This window comes from Eurytemora carolleeae, unplaced genomic scaffold (genome assembly GCF_000591075.1).
Source record: "Eurytemora carolleeae unplaced genomic scaffold, Eaff_2.0 scaffold58, whole genome shotgun sequence".
NCBI lineage: Eukaryota > Metazoa > Arthropoda > Copepoda > Calanoida > Temoridae > Eurytemora > Eurytemora carolleeae.
Window position 1 is genome coordinate 277,136 of NW_019396025.1, and position 14,668 is coordinate 291,803.

General features: G+C 33.5%; 1 protein-coding gene across 1 annotated transcript; it reads left to right on the forward strand.

The window, feature by feature from the left end:
* Nucleotides 1–1,589: 1,589 nt before the first annotated feature.
* LOC111711251 (disrupted in renal carcinoma protein 2 homolog) lies at nucleotides 1,590–11,235 on the forward strand. Its single transcript, XM_023485589.1, has 14 exons — nucleotides 1,590–1,721; nucleotides 2,357–2,472; nucleotides 4,644–4,778; nucleotides 5,598–5,630; nucleotides 5,800–5,867; nucleotides 6,048–6,128; nucleotides 6,897–6,944; nucleotides 7,179–7,358; nucleotides 7,698–7,780; nucleotides 7,837–7,904; nucleotides 8,429–8,532; nucleotides 9,072–9,214; nucleotides 10,554–10,594; nucleotides 10,976–11,235. The coding sequence occupies exons 1-14, from the start codon at nucleotides 1,644–1,646 to the stop codon at nucleotides 11,127–11,129; spliced, it is 1,332 nt and encodes a 443-aa protein (XP_023341357.1). The 5' UTR covers nucleotides 1,590–1,643; the 3' UTR covers nucleotides 11,130–11,235.
* The last annotated feature ends 3,433 nt before the right edge of the window (nucleotides 11,236–14,668 follow it).

Genomic DNA, 14,668 nt, shown 5'->3' on the forward strand with positions numbered 1-14,668 from the left:
AATAAACATCACTGGAAAAGAATGGAAATTGGAATATACGAAACTGATGAACTTTTCGAATGTCGTCTTCCAACTAATTAGAATTAAGTGTAACGTTACGTCGGTCCGACGAGGGAGGGAGTCCAGAGTTCCTCAAATAGTAATCACCGCCACCCAAATCTGTTTTGCGGCAAGCGCACTCCTCAATTGGTAATCTCCACCACCTCAAATAGTAATCACCGTAAAATTTTGTTTTTGTGATTTGAATTTAATGCACTTTTAACACAATTTTCGACATCTATCGGGGTTTTATGGCATCTGTATTGACTTAAACTAAATTTTCTAATTATTTTCAGATTTTTTTGGTCAACAAAAACTGAGAATCAAGGCACAGTTCATTTTAGCCGAATCTTAGATCCAATTGGCCACTTTAATGACTGCATTTCATGATTGGCGTCAAGATACAAAAAAGGTCGGGCTGCCTGTTTACTAAAAATTATCTCATCGCGCACAAAGTAATATCCATCTCCATTTAAAGGATATTTTCAAAAAACCTTTACAGTGTTTAGATTTTTGTATTAGCCAACTCGAGTTCAACATCTACAACAAAACTAATTATATGCATAGAAAGGACTTAAAATTTACTAAAAATTATCTCATCGCGCCCAAAGTAATATCAATCTTCATTTAAAAGATATTTTCAAAAAACCTTTAGTGTTTAGATTTTTGTATTTGCCTACTCGAGTTCAACATCTACAAAAAAACTAACTATATACATAGAAAGAACATAAAATTTTGAAAAATTAGTCTCATCACACCAACTACGGAAAATGAAGTATTAAGTCCACTAATAATGGGTTAAAGTTTCCTCTCTATATAAGGAGTTTAAAACAACATTCAGAGGAAAATGCCGCAAACATTCTTAAAGCGAAACTTGAAACTAAAAAACGTAATATATTTCTAGCACTTAGTGTGGCATATTTATTGATTTATTTTCGAAACTAAGGAGCAATAAAGAAAGCTTCAGCAATATTGTACACCATAGGGCCATTAAAAGAGGTCAATATGGTCTTATTTTTAAGAAATAAACGATTTAATTTTATGCTTTTTTGGGGTGATTACTATTTGAGGTGGTGGAGATTACCATTTGAGGAGCGCGCTTGCCGCAAAACAGATTTGGGTGGCGGTGATTACTATTTGAGGAACTCTGGACTCCCTCCCTCGTCCGACAGCATTTGAACTGCGGATCTTGATAGTATGTACAGTGGACACTTAAAGGATCTTGCTGTTCCCGTTATGATGATGATAATTTTTCCGATTAAACAATCATATAATGAAAAAAACACAGATTTTTTTGAGTTCGGTAAATATTGCGGCCAAGTCCAATGTTTTATAAAAGGAAAATGCTAAATGGGCACGTAAATGTTTATTCTAACCCCTCCCCCCTCTATTTACATCTTATATTGACCGTTTTCCCCTATTCGACCGAATTTTTCTCATATCATGGCTGTTCTTCCAGTTTGTTTTCTGACTGAAATCGTTCAATGAATTTATAGATAAGACAATTGTGGAGGGAGTATCTTTTATTTATAACTTTCTAATTGAACAAAGTGAATCTTGACTATAATATTTAATTATATTATATTATAATATTGAATTATAAAATGTCCGAGAGTGAGTTTACTGTGTATCGTCTACGATGGTATATCTTAGGAATATATTCTCTCTTTGCTAGTTCTCAGGTTAAGATAATAAATCAAATATTAAAACGACAATAATTTTGAAACAAGGGAAGTTCAAGAAGAATATAAATATTTCCTTCATTTTTGGCTCAGGCAAAGATTTCAAGGATAACGTTGTGAATCGGGTTCGGTTAACTCTTTAAATGTAAAATCATTTGAAATTACACCAGTATTGTCCCTTATTAAGTTAATTAAGTGGATCTCCCAATAATGAGCACCGATACAAACTGATCACTGGTTTATCAAGTTTGAGATTAATCTGGATTATATAAAGAATGCTATTTCCAGGGAGGACTTCAGCATAGATAGTACTCTTTGCGTTCCGGAAACCCCTCTAGAAACTTATAAATTTCACTGATCCTTGGGGGTTGTGAGCCCCCATAGCCCTCTTCCCTTCTGGTGCCCCTGAACTCCATGCTTAGTAGAAAAAAAGACGACTGTTTGACTCATTTTTTATCTTAAATATGAAACAAATCACTGTGCAGTGTGCATCGTATCACATTCACAAACCCAACTCACTTAATAAGTGGATTCAATAAGTGTCGTCTTCCTAAACAACAGTTGTATGGGTATCAAGAAGAGTTCTTTGCACTTAGTGACTTATTCAAAATTCATTTAACTTGAATATTGTCTAGGCCTGTATTTTTAATACCTGGGGTCCAATAGCACAGTCTGCAAAGGCAGGGTTCGGTTGGTCTGAAGCATCAGTTGCTTGGACAAATAATATTCAGATTATAGTCAGCATGCTTAGGTAGGTATACAGGGTGACGAACCAAATATTATTGGAGTTTAGCCAAAGAGAATAGAATATATATTAGAAGGGAATTTAGAGAATCTCTCGGTATGATTTTTTTTCAGTCCCTTTCAGCCTGAAAGGGAGTTCAAAGTGTACAAATCATGTAAATGTTCTCAAATTATATGCAGTGGAGTACATTAATACAGTATGTTCCCTAGACTATCTATTTCAATTTCGAATTTTTTTTGAACTGTTAAATAAACTTTATAATTAATTAGGTGAATAAAAAACATCATTTGATTTATAGTTATAACGGAAAATCATCGTTTGTAAAGTGAAAGGCATAGAGTCTATGTTCAATGATAATTGGTCAATTATGAAACCAGCCTATTTATAGATTTTCTATAAAATTTTGTTCCAGGGCCCAAAAGGTTAAATAGCATAAATATGTGAAGTACACCCGCAGTATGGAAACAGTACAACAAAATGGCCGTTTTACACTTTTTTTCTAGTAAATTCCTCTCTAATATATATTCTATTCTCTTTGAGTTTAGCACTTTCCTAGAAGAGGATCATTTATTTGGCGTACTATTCCAGCTTGTCTTACAGAGACTGTAATTGTACTGTACATCTTGCTCTAGCTGGTTAAAGGTCGGCTCGGTACATAGTCTGTATGTGTACTGTACAGCTTGCTCTGGCTGGTTAAAGGTCGGCTCGGTACATAGTCTGTATGTGTACTGTACAGCTTGCTCTGGCTGGTTTAAAGTCAGCAACCCGGTTCTTGAAATGAACAGGAGTTTACGGTGGTTGAGTCATATTTCATTTTATAAATCATAAATAAATGACAAAAAGTGTTTTAACAAAGAGTTATTAAGAATTTCAAAATGGGGTTGATTCTTCAATTTTTTCTTTACTTTTTGGTCTTTGGGTGGCGTTCAGAAGCCTGATGTTTCACTTTAGAAATATAAGCCTGCAGCATATCCGTAGTTCTTGAAAATATTTTGAAACTGTCAAAAAAACAATATGTTTCTTTCACGTTCTGTTCTCTAGACGGAAATGACGTCACATCCAATAATTGCGGAAAATGTTCAAAATTAATGAAAATATTTAATGCAGTGATTGGCGATTAAATTATTACACTCAAGACGCCATTTTATCAATAATGACTTAATTCCTCACAGTCGACAAAAAGAAGCTCATGTTAATACTTTCTAAGTTAAACTGTTCAACAGCTGCGATATAAATCAAAATTGAAATCAAAAGTCGGCTTCATTGTATTGAGATAATCACCTACAACTGCAGCTTGTTAAATTTGAAGGTGCAAACATGACAGAACACAGTCCATAAAATTTCATAAATCCATAAAACTTTATAAATCCATAAAATTTCATAAATCCATAAAATTTTATAAATCTATAATATTTCATAAATCCATGAAATTCCATAAATCCATAAAATTTCACAAATCCATAAAATTTGCCGAACGATTATCATGCTGATTAAAAGACGTAATTTCTTGTTTTTAAATGAAATTTGTTGTTGAATAATTAATTGTATCCAGAATCAAGAGTTTTTTCACGCGATATTACAGAATTGTAGATTTGTTCATACTTTAGTGGTAATATGATCAGAGCTAATAACTTAAGAATTGTGGATATCGAGATCAATTTTTGATCTCCTCTTTTTAGTTATCTCTTCACTTTGTTTCCTGGAAATTGTGTAAAATTCAACCAATAGAGTGGCGGATCCAAATCCCGAACAGCCAATTAGAAGCCGAGAAATTTTGAAATTTTGCCCACGAAATCAATGAGCGAACTCTTATTGGTGGAATCCAGTCTGGATATTCAAAATGAGAGGATTAAGCAAAAAGTGTCAATTGTGTCAACGGTGGATAAATAGATTTAGTAATCGGAATAAGGTATCCAATTCTAAAGTTTTCAGCTCTGTGTCCGAATTTAATTAATTTAACCCACGTCTCAAATCCCCCCAAACCGGTTTTAATTGACCACCGGCTTAAATCTTGAAAAATTTAATACAAATTTAAGTCGAACCAACCATATTTGAGCCGCGGCTTTAATTCTTTAAATTCGGCCTCTGGTGTTTCAGACCAAAGTGAATCACTTTGGTTTCAGACTGTGTGTTTTATAATTTTTTGTCTACACAAGTTCAGATTATTCATTTCCCAGTGTTCCCGCTAGCTATGCAGTGTTCCAGAAGCTTGGTTTGCGAAGTACTGTAGTCTGGAGTGGGTCTGGAGCTCTTGCTCTAGGAACTTTATTAAGATGTGTCTCAATGGATCCACAGATTCTGAAGATAACCAGGAACTAGATTTAATTAATACCAGGAAGTAATTGATCCGCGTAGACGTAGTTGAACCACTTATATTGTTTTCCGGTTCAAGTTGAAGTACGTATTCATGGTTTAACTACAGGGTTACCCGCATAGGATGAGACTCCAGAGATGACTGTACGGAACTAGTATACTGTTTGTTTCCTAATATTCATGTTCACTGCAAAGTGCAACTATAGACTTTAAGACAGAGAACTTATTCTATCCTTGAAATCGTCATATCTTAAGTAGGCTGGGCAAAGTTCCGTTAACGAAACGGAGGTTTTGAAAATTAACGGAAGTGTCCGTTAACGAACGGCAAAAACCGTTAATTTTTAAATCGTTAACGCAACGGATTAACGGCTTTTGAAAGAAAATAATTAACGGTGAAAAAAGAAAACGAAACAGATTTTGATTTTAAAAACGGTGAATTTCATTATTCTTATTGAAACTGCATGTCGTCTTCTGTGTTCACAATTGTTAAGATTTCATAAACCGATTTTTTTGGCATGTCGTCTTCTGTGTTGTTAAGATTTCATAAACCGCTAACGAAATTTTGTTTGCCACTTCGCGCCATTAATACTGTGATAGACCGTTAACGGCGCGAAAGTACCATTAACGATTGATGAAAATTGAGGTCATTAACTAATGGTTATCTAAGATTTTATTTTAAAAACGGTTTGAACTAACCGTTAACGAAACGGCTTGGAATGTGTCTGCAGCCCTAATCTAGCGTTTCAAGTCATTTTTACAGTCTAATTCTTTGTGGATAACCCTGTATACTTTATCCTGTTTATTGCATCTGATCCTAGTTTTATCTGCAGCGGGTTGAACGGTTGGTCCAGGGACCAAACTTAATGATTTGGAGAGGTAGCTGAACTACACATACTATTCAAATCCTGAATTACCGATTCAAATTCTCATGAATCATTATCTGTGAATCCGTTGTTCAGGATTTGAACCGGCGGTAAGTAGATCAGCGACCTCTTTTCAATTCATTAAATGCGGTCCCAGTATTATGATTGAGGGAACATTGACGGTGCTCAGCGCCCGCTGGTTTCCACCAGGAGAGAGAACTACAGGGAGGACCAATAAACAAATCATACAGTTATAACATTTAAAAGCCTTTTTAGATATTCAGTATAATTTCTTATTCTTAAACCCATTTTGAGTCTGACATGCTACCATATAAACGGAGAGCTAGCTGTTATGAATTACGTCTACATTCCCTTTTACTTATTTTATTGGGACTCTCTCTACAGCTACTGGTATAATTATTGGAACTCAGATGGCAGGATTGATTCCGCCATCTTTACTTTTTCCTCGCCTAGTAACAGATCCAGGTTCGGAAGACGACATTATCATTTTAAATAAAAAAACGAAGTAAAATAAAAAAAAAAATTAAAATTGCTTTTTTAGACATTGTAGCACTTATCAAGGTTCAATTTTTTTAACATTTTTGGAACAATTCCGGTCGATTTATTTCAATTGTAATTGTTATTTATCAAAATAGTTACTAAAATATATATCTATCTATCTACATATTTAGAGGTATGTAGCACAACAATTTATGAAGTCAGACATTTTTAGTTGGTTGGGTTTATGAATTTGAATTAAACCGTATTATGGAGTTTCATTGGGGTCTTGAAAAAATGAAAATCTGCTAAACAAATCTATGAAATGCCTAGTTATTTTGGAAGAATGGCAAGACCTTAGTCTATACAATCAAGAAAGTACCATAAAAAATGGCCATAAAAACTTTATGACTATGTCTTTAAATGGAATTTCAGCGCAAATATATCACCACGCTTTAATCATTTTATCAATATTCTTACTTATTTTTGTGTGATTGTAAAGTAAACCCTTATTCTAATCTGTTGAAAAAAATGTAAATGCAATGAAAAATATTCCTTAAACTTATCACAATGGTTCTTAATCAATTTTCCACAGAGTCAAAATGACAAATTTCAAACTATTCTTACTTCTTTGTATATATACAATGTACATACATACCTCTAATTGACTTCAATCGATCGTCTAAAAGAGCATTTTTTTAGCGACACCCTGTATATATTAGAACTAATTGTTTTCTTTAATTAAAACGATTTCAGACTCTGTTGTGGATTTGAAGAGTAAAACCCTGTCTGAGACAATACAAGGTTACCAACAAAGGTTGAGGCTTCAGAGACGACTGTACGAAACTTTTACTGTCTGTTTCTTTATATTCATGTTTCCATGCAACTGTAAACTTGATTTTTTCTTTGCCAAATCATTAAATCATCCAATAATTATATTAAACACAGATTACTTCACTCAACCTTGAAATGTTTATATTTCAAGATTTTCAGGTCGTCTCTACAGTCTCATCCTTTATGTGTAACCCTGTGTACAAGGCGAAGTGTCAACCATACTGTACTGCGAGGCGGGGTTAGTCTTTCTTCTGTTCCTGATCATGGTTCTGTACTTCCCAGATAGTCCTCCTTCTCCACCCTCAGTTACTGCAACTGTTAAACGACAGAATTTTATGAAAGGAATCCGACATATACTCACAAATCCAAAGAATGTAATAGCAGGTAAGCCATTTAGAAATACTACCAATGACAGTTCTATTTATCGAAAACTATGAAAGAATTCAAAGCATTGCTCATGAGCAGCTCACTTTGCATCTCTTTATTATGATTACTGTTACGAATTCTAAAAAACAAAACAAAAACAAGAAGAGAAAGTTTAAAAGGTTTTATCAGAATATTATGATGTATTTAAGATTTTCCCATTAGAATTATATCTGCATTTTTGCACTTTTAAGGTTTACAAAAATGTAAAAGAAAGGACTATGCGAATGAAACATCAAATTGTGTTAATTTTTAACAATTTAAACATGTTTGGCTATAACTAGTTCAGCGTGCCCCTAGGTCTTGCCTTTGCTTGTGTGACAGTTCCCATGATGTGGATTACCGTGGTCAACCAGAATCTTCAACCATTCGGTCTTAGTCAGGTTGGAGTCAAGCTTATTTTGGTGAGCAATCCCTTTACATCATAAAACTAATTTAGATTGAGACTGGATATATTGGAACTTCAATAATTGGGATTTCTTTTATTCTCAACATTCTTAACTCCAGGCTAGGGTTTCCATAGAATGGACCAAAACAAAAAATTCTCTGAAATGTCCAAGTCAAAAAATTTCGCGAAATTTAAAGTTTTTTCTATAAATCTACAAGCCTTTGCTGGGACTGATACTTCCTATAATATTGTTCTTGATCGAGCATATTACACAGAAAATGTTTGCAAAAATTTACATACAGGGTGTCCCACGAAACATGAAAGTAGCAAGACGACTTGAAGGTCGTCATTGGTCGTCTGGCTTTTTGTGCTTTTAATATGAAGAACTTTTTAAAGATTTTGACAATTTTGGTTTTATTTAATAAATTTAAATCTGAATAAAATTCTTAATATCTCCGGTGATATTGACAGCATAAAAAGGCAGATCACATTTTGGAAATGGCAGGACTTTGATTATTTTGTTGTTGTTGTTTTAAGAAGAATAGACATTCAAAGCTTAAAGACGACTTTCGTCTTGCTACTGTCTTATATTATCGAAATTTTGGAAAATTAAAAAATGGAAAATTTTGAAATTCTACTTCAGGCTCTCTGATGTTTTCTACGGGAATCTGAAAACTGTAATTTCCTGTTTTTTAACATTAAGCCTCGGTTGTTCAGTATGGTTGGCGCTTATCTGCTTAAAGATAGGTAAATAGTAAAACTTTGTTTTAGCAAAGGGATTGTTCATGACTTTTCTTGTGACTACTAATTAACTAATAAAGAACAATAAGATTTATCCTATACCTGGCCTGGAGCAAACAAATTTTCAGAAATAAAAAATTGTGAAATTAGTTCGGACAAAGAAAGAATTTATTTTTATACAACTAACTATTGTTCAAAGTCAGTTTCAGGGTGAATTTTATCAAAGACGTGCTATGCAGGAAAAATCCTGCTAAAGCTCGGGACAAAATATAATCTAAAAAGACTTGAACCTTGATAAAGAGAAAAATTATGTCCAAAAACTGTTTAGCACTTCGAACCAAAATAATAGTGTTATAAATAGTATCTTATGAAATTTCAAATTTATTTCGAACAAAACAATTTTAGAAAATTATCTTCCAATAATTATTTTAGCATATGTTCTTGCTCTACACTTTTGCGCTGATAAAAAAGATTAATCATTTTTGAAATGTACTTACAATAACATATTTTTTTCGTTCTAGTTCACTTTATCCGAATATTTTTAGTTTCTGCTTCCAAACTCGGTATATTTGTCTCTTCAATATGTTCAATGGTTGCATTAAGATGTATAATTGCTCTGTTCTACGAGCTCCTCATGGAAATTAACTATCCGGCACCAGAATCTCTAGTTACCCTTGTCTGGGGTCAGGTACGGAAAACTCTGGAATAAGAAGACGACTTTTAAACTCAAGTTTTTCCTTGAAATAGCCCATTGAACATTAGACACACCAATTGTGCACTGGGAAAGACCCATTTGACTTAAAAAGTGATTTAATAAGTTATCACTTTTTGCTTTGTAACAACAGCAAATACACTTAATTATTACTTTATGCAGGTACTCTAAAAAATCCATAGCCTTTACCCTTGGGTACCCGGCTTAGTCTGAAACATTCACCTTTATAGATACTATATAATATATGTTCTTTAAAGTTCCAGGTGATTAGTAAACAAGTTAGGTTTCTTCCTTAACTGTTAAAATTTAGCGTCACATATTCAGAAATTAGACGAAATGTGTTTTATTTTATAAAAGTGATTTTCGGATTTATACTGCAGAAACAATTTAGGAAAATTGTGAGAAATTAACACTTTTCAAGAAAAAAAAATGACTTATATAAAGGATGAAAGGGTACCGGTGTGAACCGAATAAATGACACTATGCTGATAATATGTCAAGATATTCCTGAAGAACTCTTGAGAAAATCTTGGGAATAGTCCCAGCAAATTCCCAGGAATTGGTTCTCAATAACTTTTCTCTGATTTTCTCCGGTTATTCACTAGAATTGGTAACCAAAAATTCCCTGGAATTGGTTACAAGAAATTCCTTGGATAGGGTTATGAGAAATTCCTCAGAATCCTTACAAGAAATTTCACGGAACTGGATACGAGAAATTCCCAAGAATGGGTGACGAGAAATTCCTCGGAATTTTACCGGATTTTCCTGTGTAAGATTCCCGGGAATTTCCGCGCATTCCCAAGAAAGATTCCTGGAAATTTCCGCGGATTTTCCGCAAAGATTCCTGGGAATTACCGCAAAATTGTTATCTGGGAAATGGAGTTCATTTGAAAGAAATTAAGTCAATGGCCACAATATTTTACCCCCCAAAAATTTCCAGATTCATGAAATTTTAGCTTTTGTATGAGCTTTAAAACGGGCATAATTATTTGTCACGATTAGAAATAAAAGAATGATTAAATCAACCCTTTTTTGGCCCGAGACGACGTTTCCAATAAAATATTTGTGATTTTTGTAAAAATGTAAAAAATTTACAATTAATTCAATTAATACCCCACCACTTTCTGTATGGGAAGGAAATCCTTTGAAGCAAAAGGATGTTGAAAATACCAATAAACAGTTTAACAAAAAGGTTGGCGTTTGAAACTTAAATACTTAATACTGATTTGCAAACCTTTCAGCTATTGTTTAATTCCCAATTTTTTCATGTCTGCTTTTTTTTAATAAAAGTATTATAAAGATCATCTTTTCAAAGGTTGGACGAATTTTTGTCGCTGTTTTCCTCGGTATGTTTAGGTAAAATATTATTAACAATAATATCCTTTACGTTCTATAACCTTACTATTGTCAGTAAGAGTGATATTTAAAAGATAATCTAAATAATTATCCTTTGCAGCAACTTTTAAAGGAACTGAATTCTTGACACTAACTCTAATTTTCTCATCAATATATTTTGCAACCTGATTGTGTAAACCTTTGTTACTTTCAAACTAAGACGTTTATTTCTAACAGAATTAGTTGTTTGAATTTTTAAAGGGCTATGGTTTTGGGTTGCAAATATATAGGGATTTGAAAATTAGAGGTTGTGGCAAGAACTCAATTCCTTTCTGAACATTTTTAATCATAATTTAAACCCTCTAGCTCTATGTATTGCATATTATTTTTCGTTGTGTTTAGTGTAATAGATGGAGTGACTTGGATGAACTATTTTCTAGTAGGGTTCACGCTACTCCCACTCCTACTTCTACTCTCTGTTAGAATGGAGTACAATAGATCTGAGACGGATCAGGGAACCAGAAGTAGTACTCCCTCTCTCCTACAGGATTCATGAAAACCTACTTCTACTCCTACTCCTTCTCCTACATTCTAAGTACATTATAATCTGTATGTACTATGTACTATGTAGTCATGTTGAATTATAATAACTTAATCACTTATTAAATTAAATTGCAGAGCCATTTTTTTCTATTAAAACTATTAATTTCAAATTTTTATTTAAGCAAATAGAGGTTGAATTTGATGCCGATTAAAAGAAATGTTAAAAATAGGAAATTAAAAATCGGATATATCAAAAATTGTCAAATGCAGTCGACAGAAGTAAACTGGTTTCCCAATCTGTATCTTTAACTTTTCATAAACAACCTTTTTTAGAAAATTTAAGTAATTAACTTTCATATTAAAGAGATCGTTTTCTATGAATGACGATATTCTTTGAAGATGCGCTTACTAAGTTTTTAAAATATCTATCTATCTCATCTGGATTTCATTTGGTACAAAAGTACAAAGTTTCTGTTTTAACAATGGCGGCCGAACTAAGATTTACCGCCGAACAAAGAACTTTTATAAAATACATGTTTATCAAATTTTCGCATGTTAAAGTGACTCAAAGGGTTCAGATGATTCAGCAAATATTCTCTGGTAAATTTGAGTAATGTAAGATGAGTAATTTGAGGAGAGCAAGAGTTTTCAGAATTTCAGATTTGCACCTATCTTTTATTTCAACTTTTACGAGTGGGCCTATCTATGAGCATCTTCTCTTTTTACAATATAAAACAATAACAAAAATTCGCGGTTTTGTTAATATTTTTTCGCGCATTTTTTTTAACAAAAAAAACTTTTGACACAATTTTTTGTAATTTTGATCGTTCATAAACCTACCCTGCATGGGGCCATTTGAGGTTCCACATAAAATTTGGGCCCGATCGGTTCATCCGTTTTGACGTTTATTGAACACAAACACATTTTTACACCCTCATAAATGTTTCAAAGTTAGTAAAAATTAGATAAAAAACCTTCGTATATTTACAGAATCTCATAGGTTGATAGAAATACCATTTTATAATTAAATGCTCTAGGAGCTCTAGTGTTCCAAATAACTTGAGATTTTCAGTGACAATATTCAAAGATTGTACTTAATCCACTTTGCATTTTTCATGAACACAGTTTGATGTTTTTTTACTCGTGATTTTGTACCTTTAAAGTGACTGTAAGCGTAATTTCAAGTGACCTTTCATGCAAAGAAGGCAATGTCCGATTCACAACGGTACCCTTGAAACTTTCGTCTGATTAATAATAAGGATGACATTGTTGTTTTTTTATGTTTAAAATTGTTTAATTGTGATAATTTCTATATGTCATCCTGCGTAGAAATGCGTAAGTCACTTTGGAGAGAACCCACAAGTGGAAATAAATTTGATCCATTAATTCCATCAATTTGATAGAATTTTATAGGTTCTTGAGATTAATGGAATGATAAAAGGAAGGAGGAGGGCGGGGCGGGGGTTAGGGTGTCGGAGGGTGATAAATAGAGTGAGGAAGGAAAAACAGAGTGTTAGGAAGGAAAAATAGAGTGTTAAGGTAGAGGATGGAGTAGGATTGAATTAAGGAGCTGTTAGAGTAGGGAAACTTGGAGAAATTAAAGAATCTCAGTTTCATTTAAAGCCTAGTGAAATTCACAATCCCCAAAATACCTGGCTCCGATACTCCCCCTTTCCTTCCCCTATATTCAGCCCAGCAGGGCCACTGCATATATGCACTCAACTCCTTTCTCCCTCCTCCTCCTCCTGCACTGTTCCCAACTCCTGATAGTTCAGGTATACATTAGGAGATTTAGGGGTCTCCGACTCACCTTATTGACCTAACTTTGACCCTTAAAAGGAGCCCTAGCCTCCTTCCTGCACGCTGAAGGAGCTAAAGGAGGCTGAGATTTAAGGAGAAAAGAAAATCAGGAGAACTTTGAAAACTTCCCCGCTCCTTACAGTTCTACGCATAGGTAACTGAGAAAACTCAAGATTTGGGAGAGACGGACAGAATATTTATGTGTAGATTCGCGGGAATTTTAAAATTGCAAGTATCTCTATACTATATATGTAAATGTTACAGATACGAAATACAGAAATTGTTTATAAATAAACAAAAGTTAATTGAACAAAATCAATCATGTCGATATATATATATTGCTGTAACCAAATTAATTGATTTAATTTGATTTTAATTTTTTACAATATTTTCAATTAAAAAAGCGACTTTTTTTTAAATCGGGGCACACCCGGGCCCAGATTCACATACCCTGTTAAACCTTACAAATGTCTTAAACATATCGTTGTTTTCTCTCTGTTTATTTCTGTTCCCTGCTCAAAATTTGATGATTTCCAATTGTTACTTTTCTGTTAAAGCAGATTCATGCAAAACAAAGACAATTTAAGAAAATCTAAGGAATTCATTAACTGTTGGATGTTAGTCAAGTTTTTTCGACTTCATCGGGTTGGAAATCCAGGGTTTGTGTTAAAGACTCAATTCCTTTATTTACTTAAATACACACAATTGCAGATATTTTGTCGAACTATTTTTTTTATTATTTTTGCAAACTGATGGATATTTCAAAATAAACACAATAGTCTATAAGTTTTAAATATAAAAAGTTTACATCATTAGGTTGAAAAAATGTATGTATTATATAATTAGAGTTTGAATCTTGTTATCAGTTCTAATTACTATTTTGTTTCACTTTTTGTGTGTTCTCTCATCAAATCCTTGACTATTCTTTTAAGTTCTAATTCTAGTTGATCAGGATCATAAACCCTTTCCAGGTTCTCCCTAATACTGTTCTCCAGTACCTCCCTCTTCTCCTGGCCCTCATTTTCATCAAACCTAGAGAGCATACTGGAGATATGAGTATGTGCAGAGTTGAGAACCTGTTTTTGTATCTTCTTAATTCTAGTTTTTACTAAGATGAGTTCCGGTAGTTCTACTGCGTCCAGATATACAGCAGCTGATGCTCGTCTCTTCGTTTCACCTTGATCCTCATCTCCATCCTCATCTAGATGTGGGAACATCAGAGCTGGAGAACCTTGGTTATCCTGTAGTACCATGGGAGCATATTATCTTTAAAATCTCCCAACTTAAATCCACATAAATCTATTAATTAATGAAAACTACTTGCTTGGGAACACAGCTTTGCCTGGAAACTTAGTTTTCTGATAATCCACATAAATCTATTAATTTTCCCTACTGAAGTCAACCCTTTAAACTTTTAAACCCAAACTTAGAACATTTCCGTGGTTTTACCAAGTTCCCCATGAAAATTTAAGGCAAATCGGTCTAGGGGTTCATGGATTCTGACAAACAAGCAAACAAACAACACAAATTTTTGCTTTATTTATACAGATGCTATACAGATTCATAGACTATTGAAACTGTTAAGGAGGCTTTTGTTCTTTATTTCATCTTTCCAATCCTTTTTTTACTTTTTATCCTTGGGTTTAAAGATTAGTTAAGTTTTATTGAAGTATTTGGTAACATTTTCAACTATTCTGTATCAGACAGAGGCGTATTCAGGGGGGGGGCTATTAGGGCTAATGCGCCCCCCCC

Coding starts and splice junctions, on each gene's coding strand:
- LOC111711251 (XM_023485589.1), top strand. CDS start 1,644: ATGTCCGAGAGTGAGTTTACTGTGTATCGTCTACGATGGTATATCTTA. Junction 5,631..5,799: donor GGGTTGAACGGTTGGTCCAG/GGACCAAACTTA, acceptor ATGCGGTCCCAG/TATTATGATTGAGGGAACAT. Junction 7,359..7,697: donor TCCAAAGAATGTAATAGCAG/GTAAGCCATTTA, acceptor GCGTGCCCCTAG/GTCTTGCCTTTGCTTGTGTG.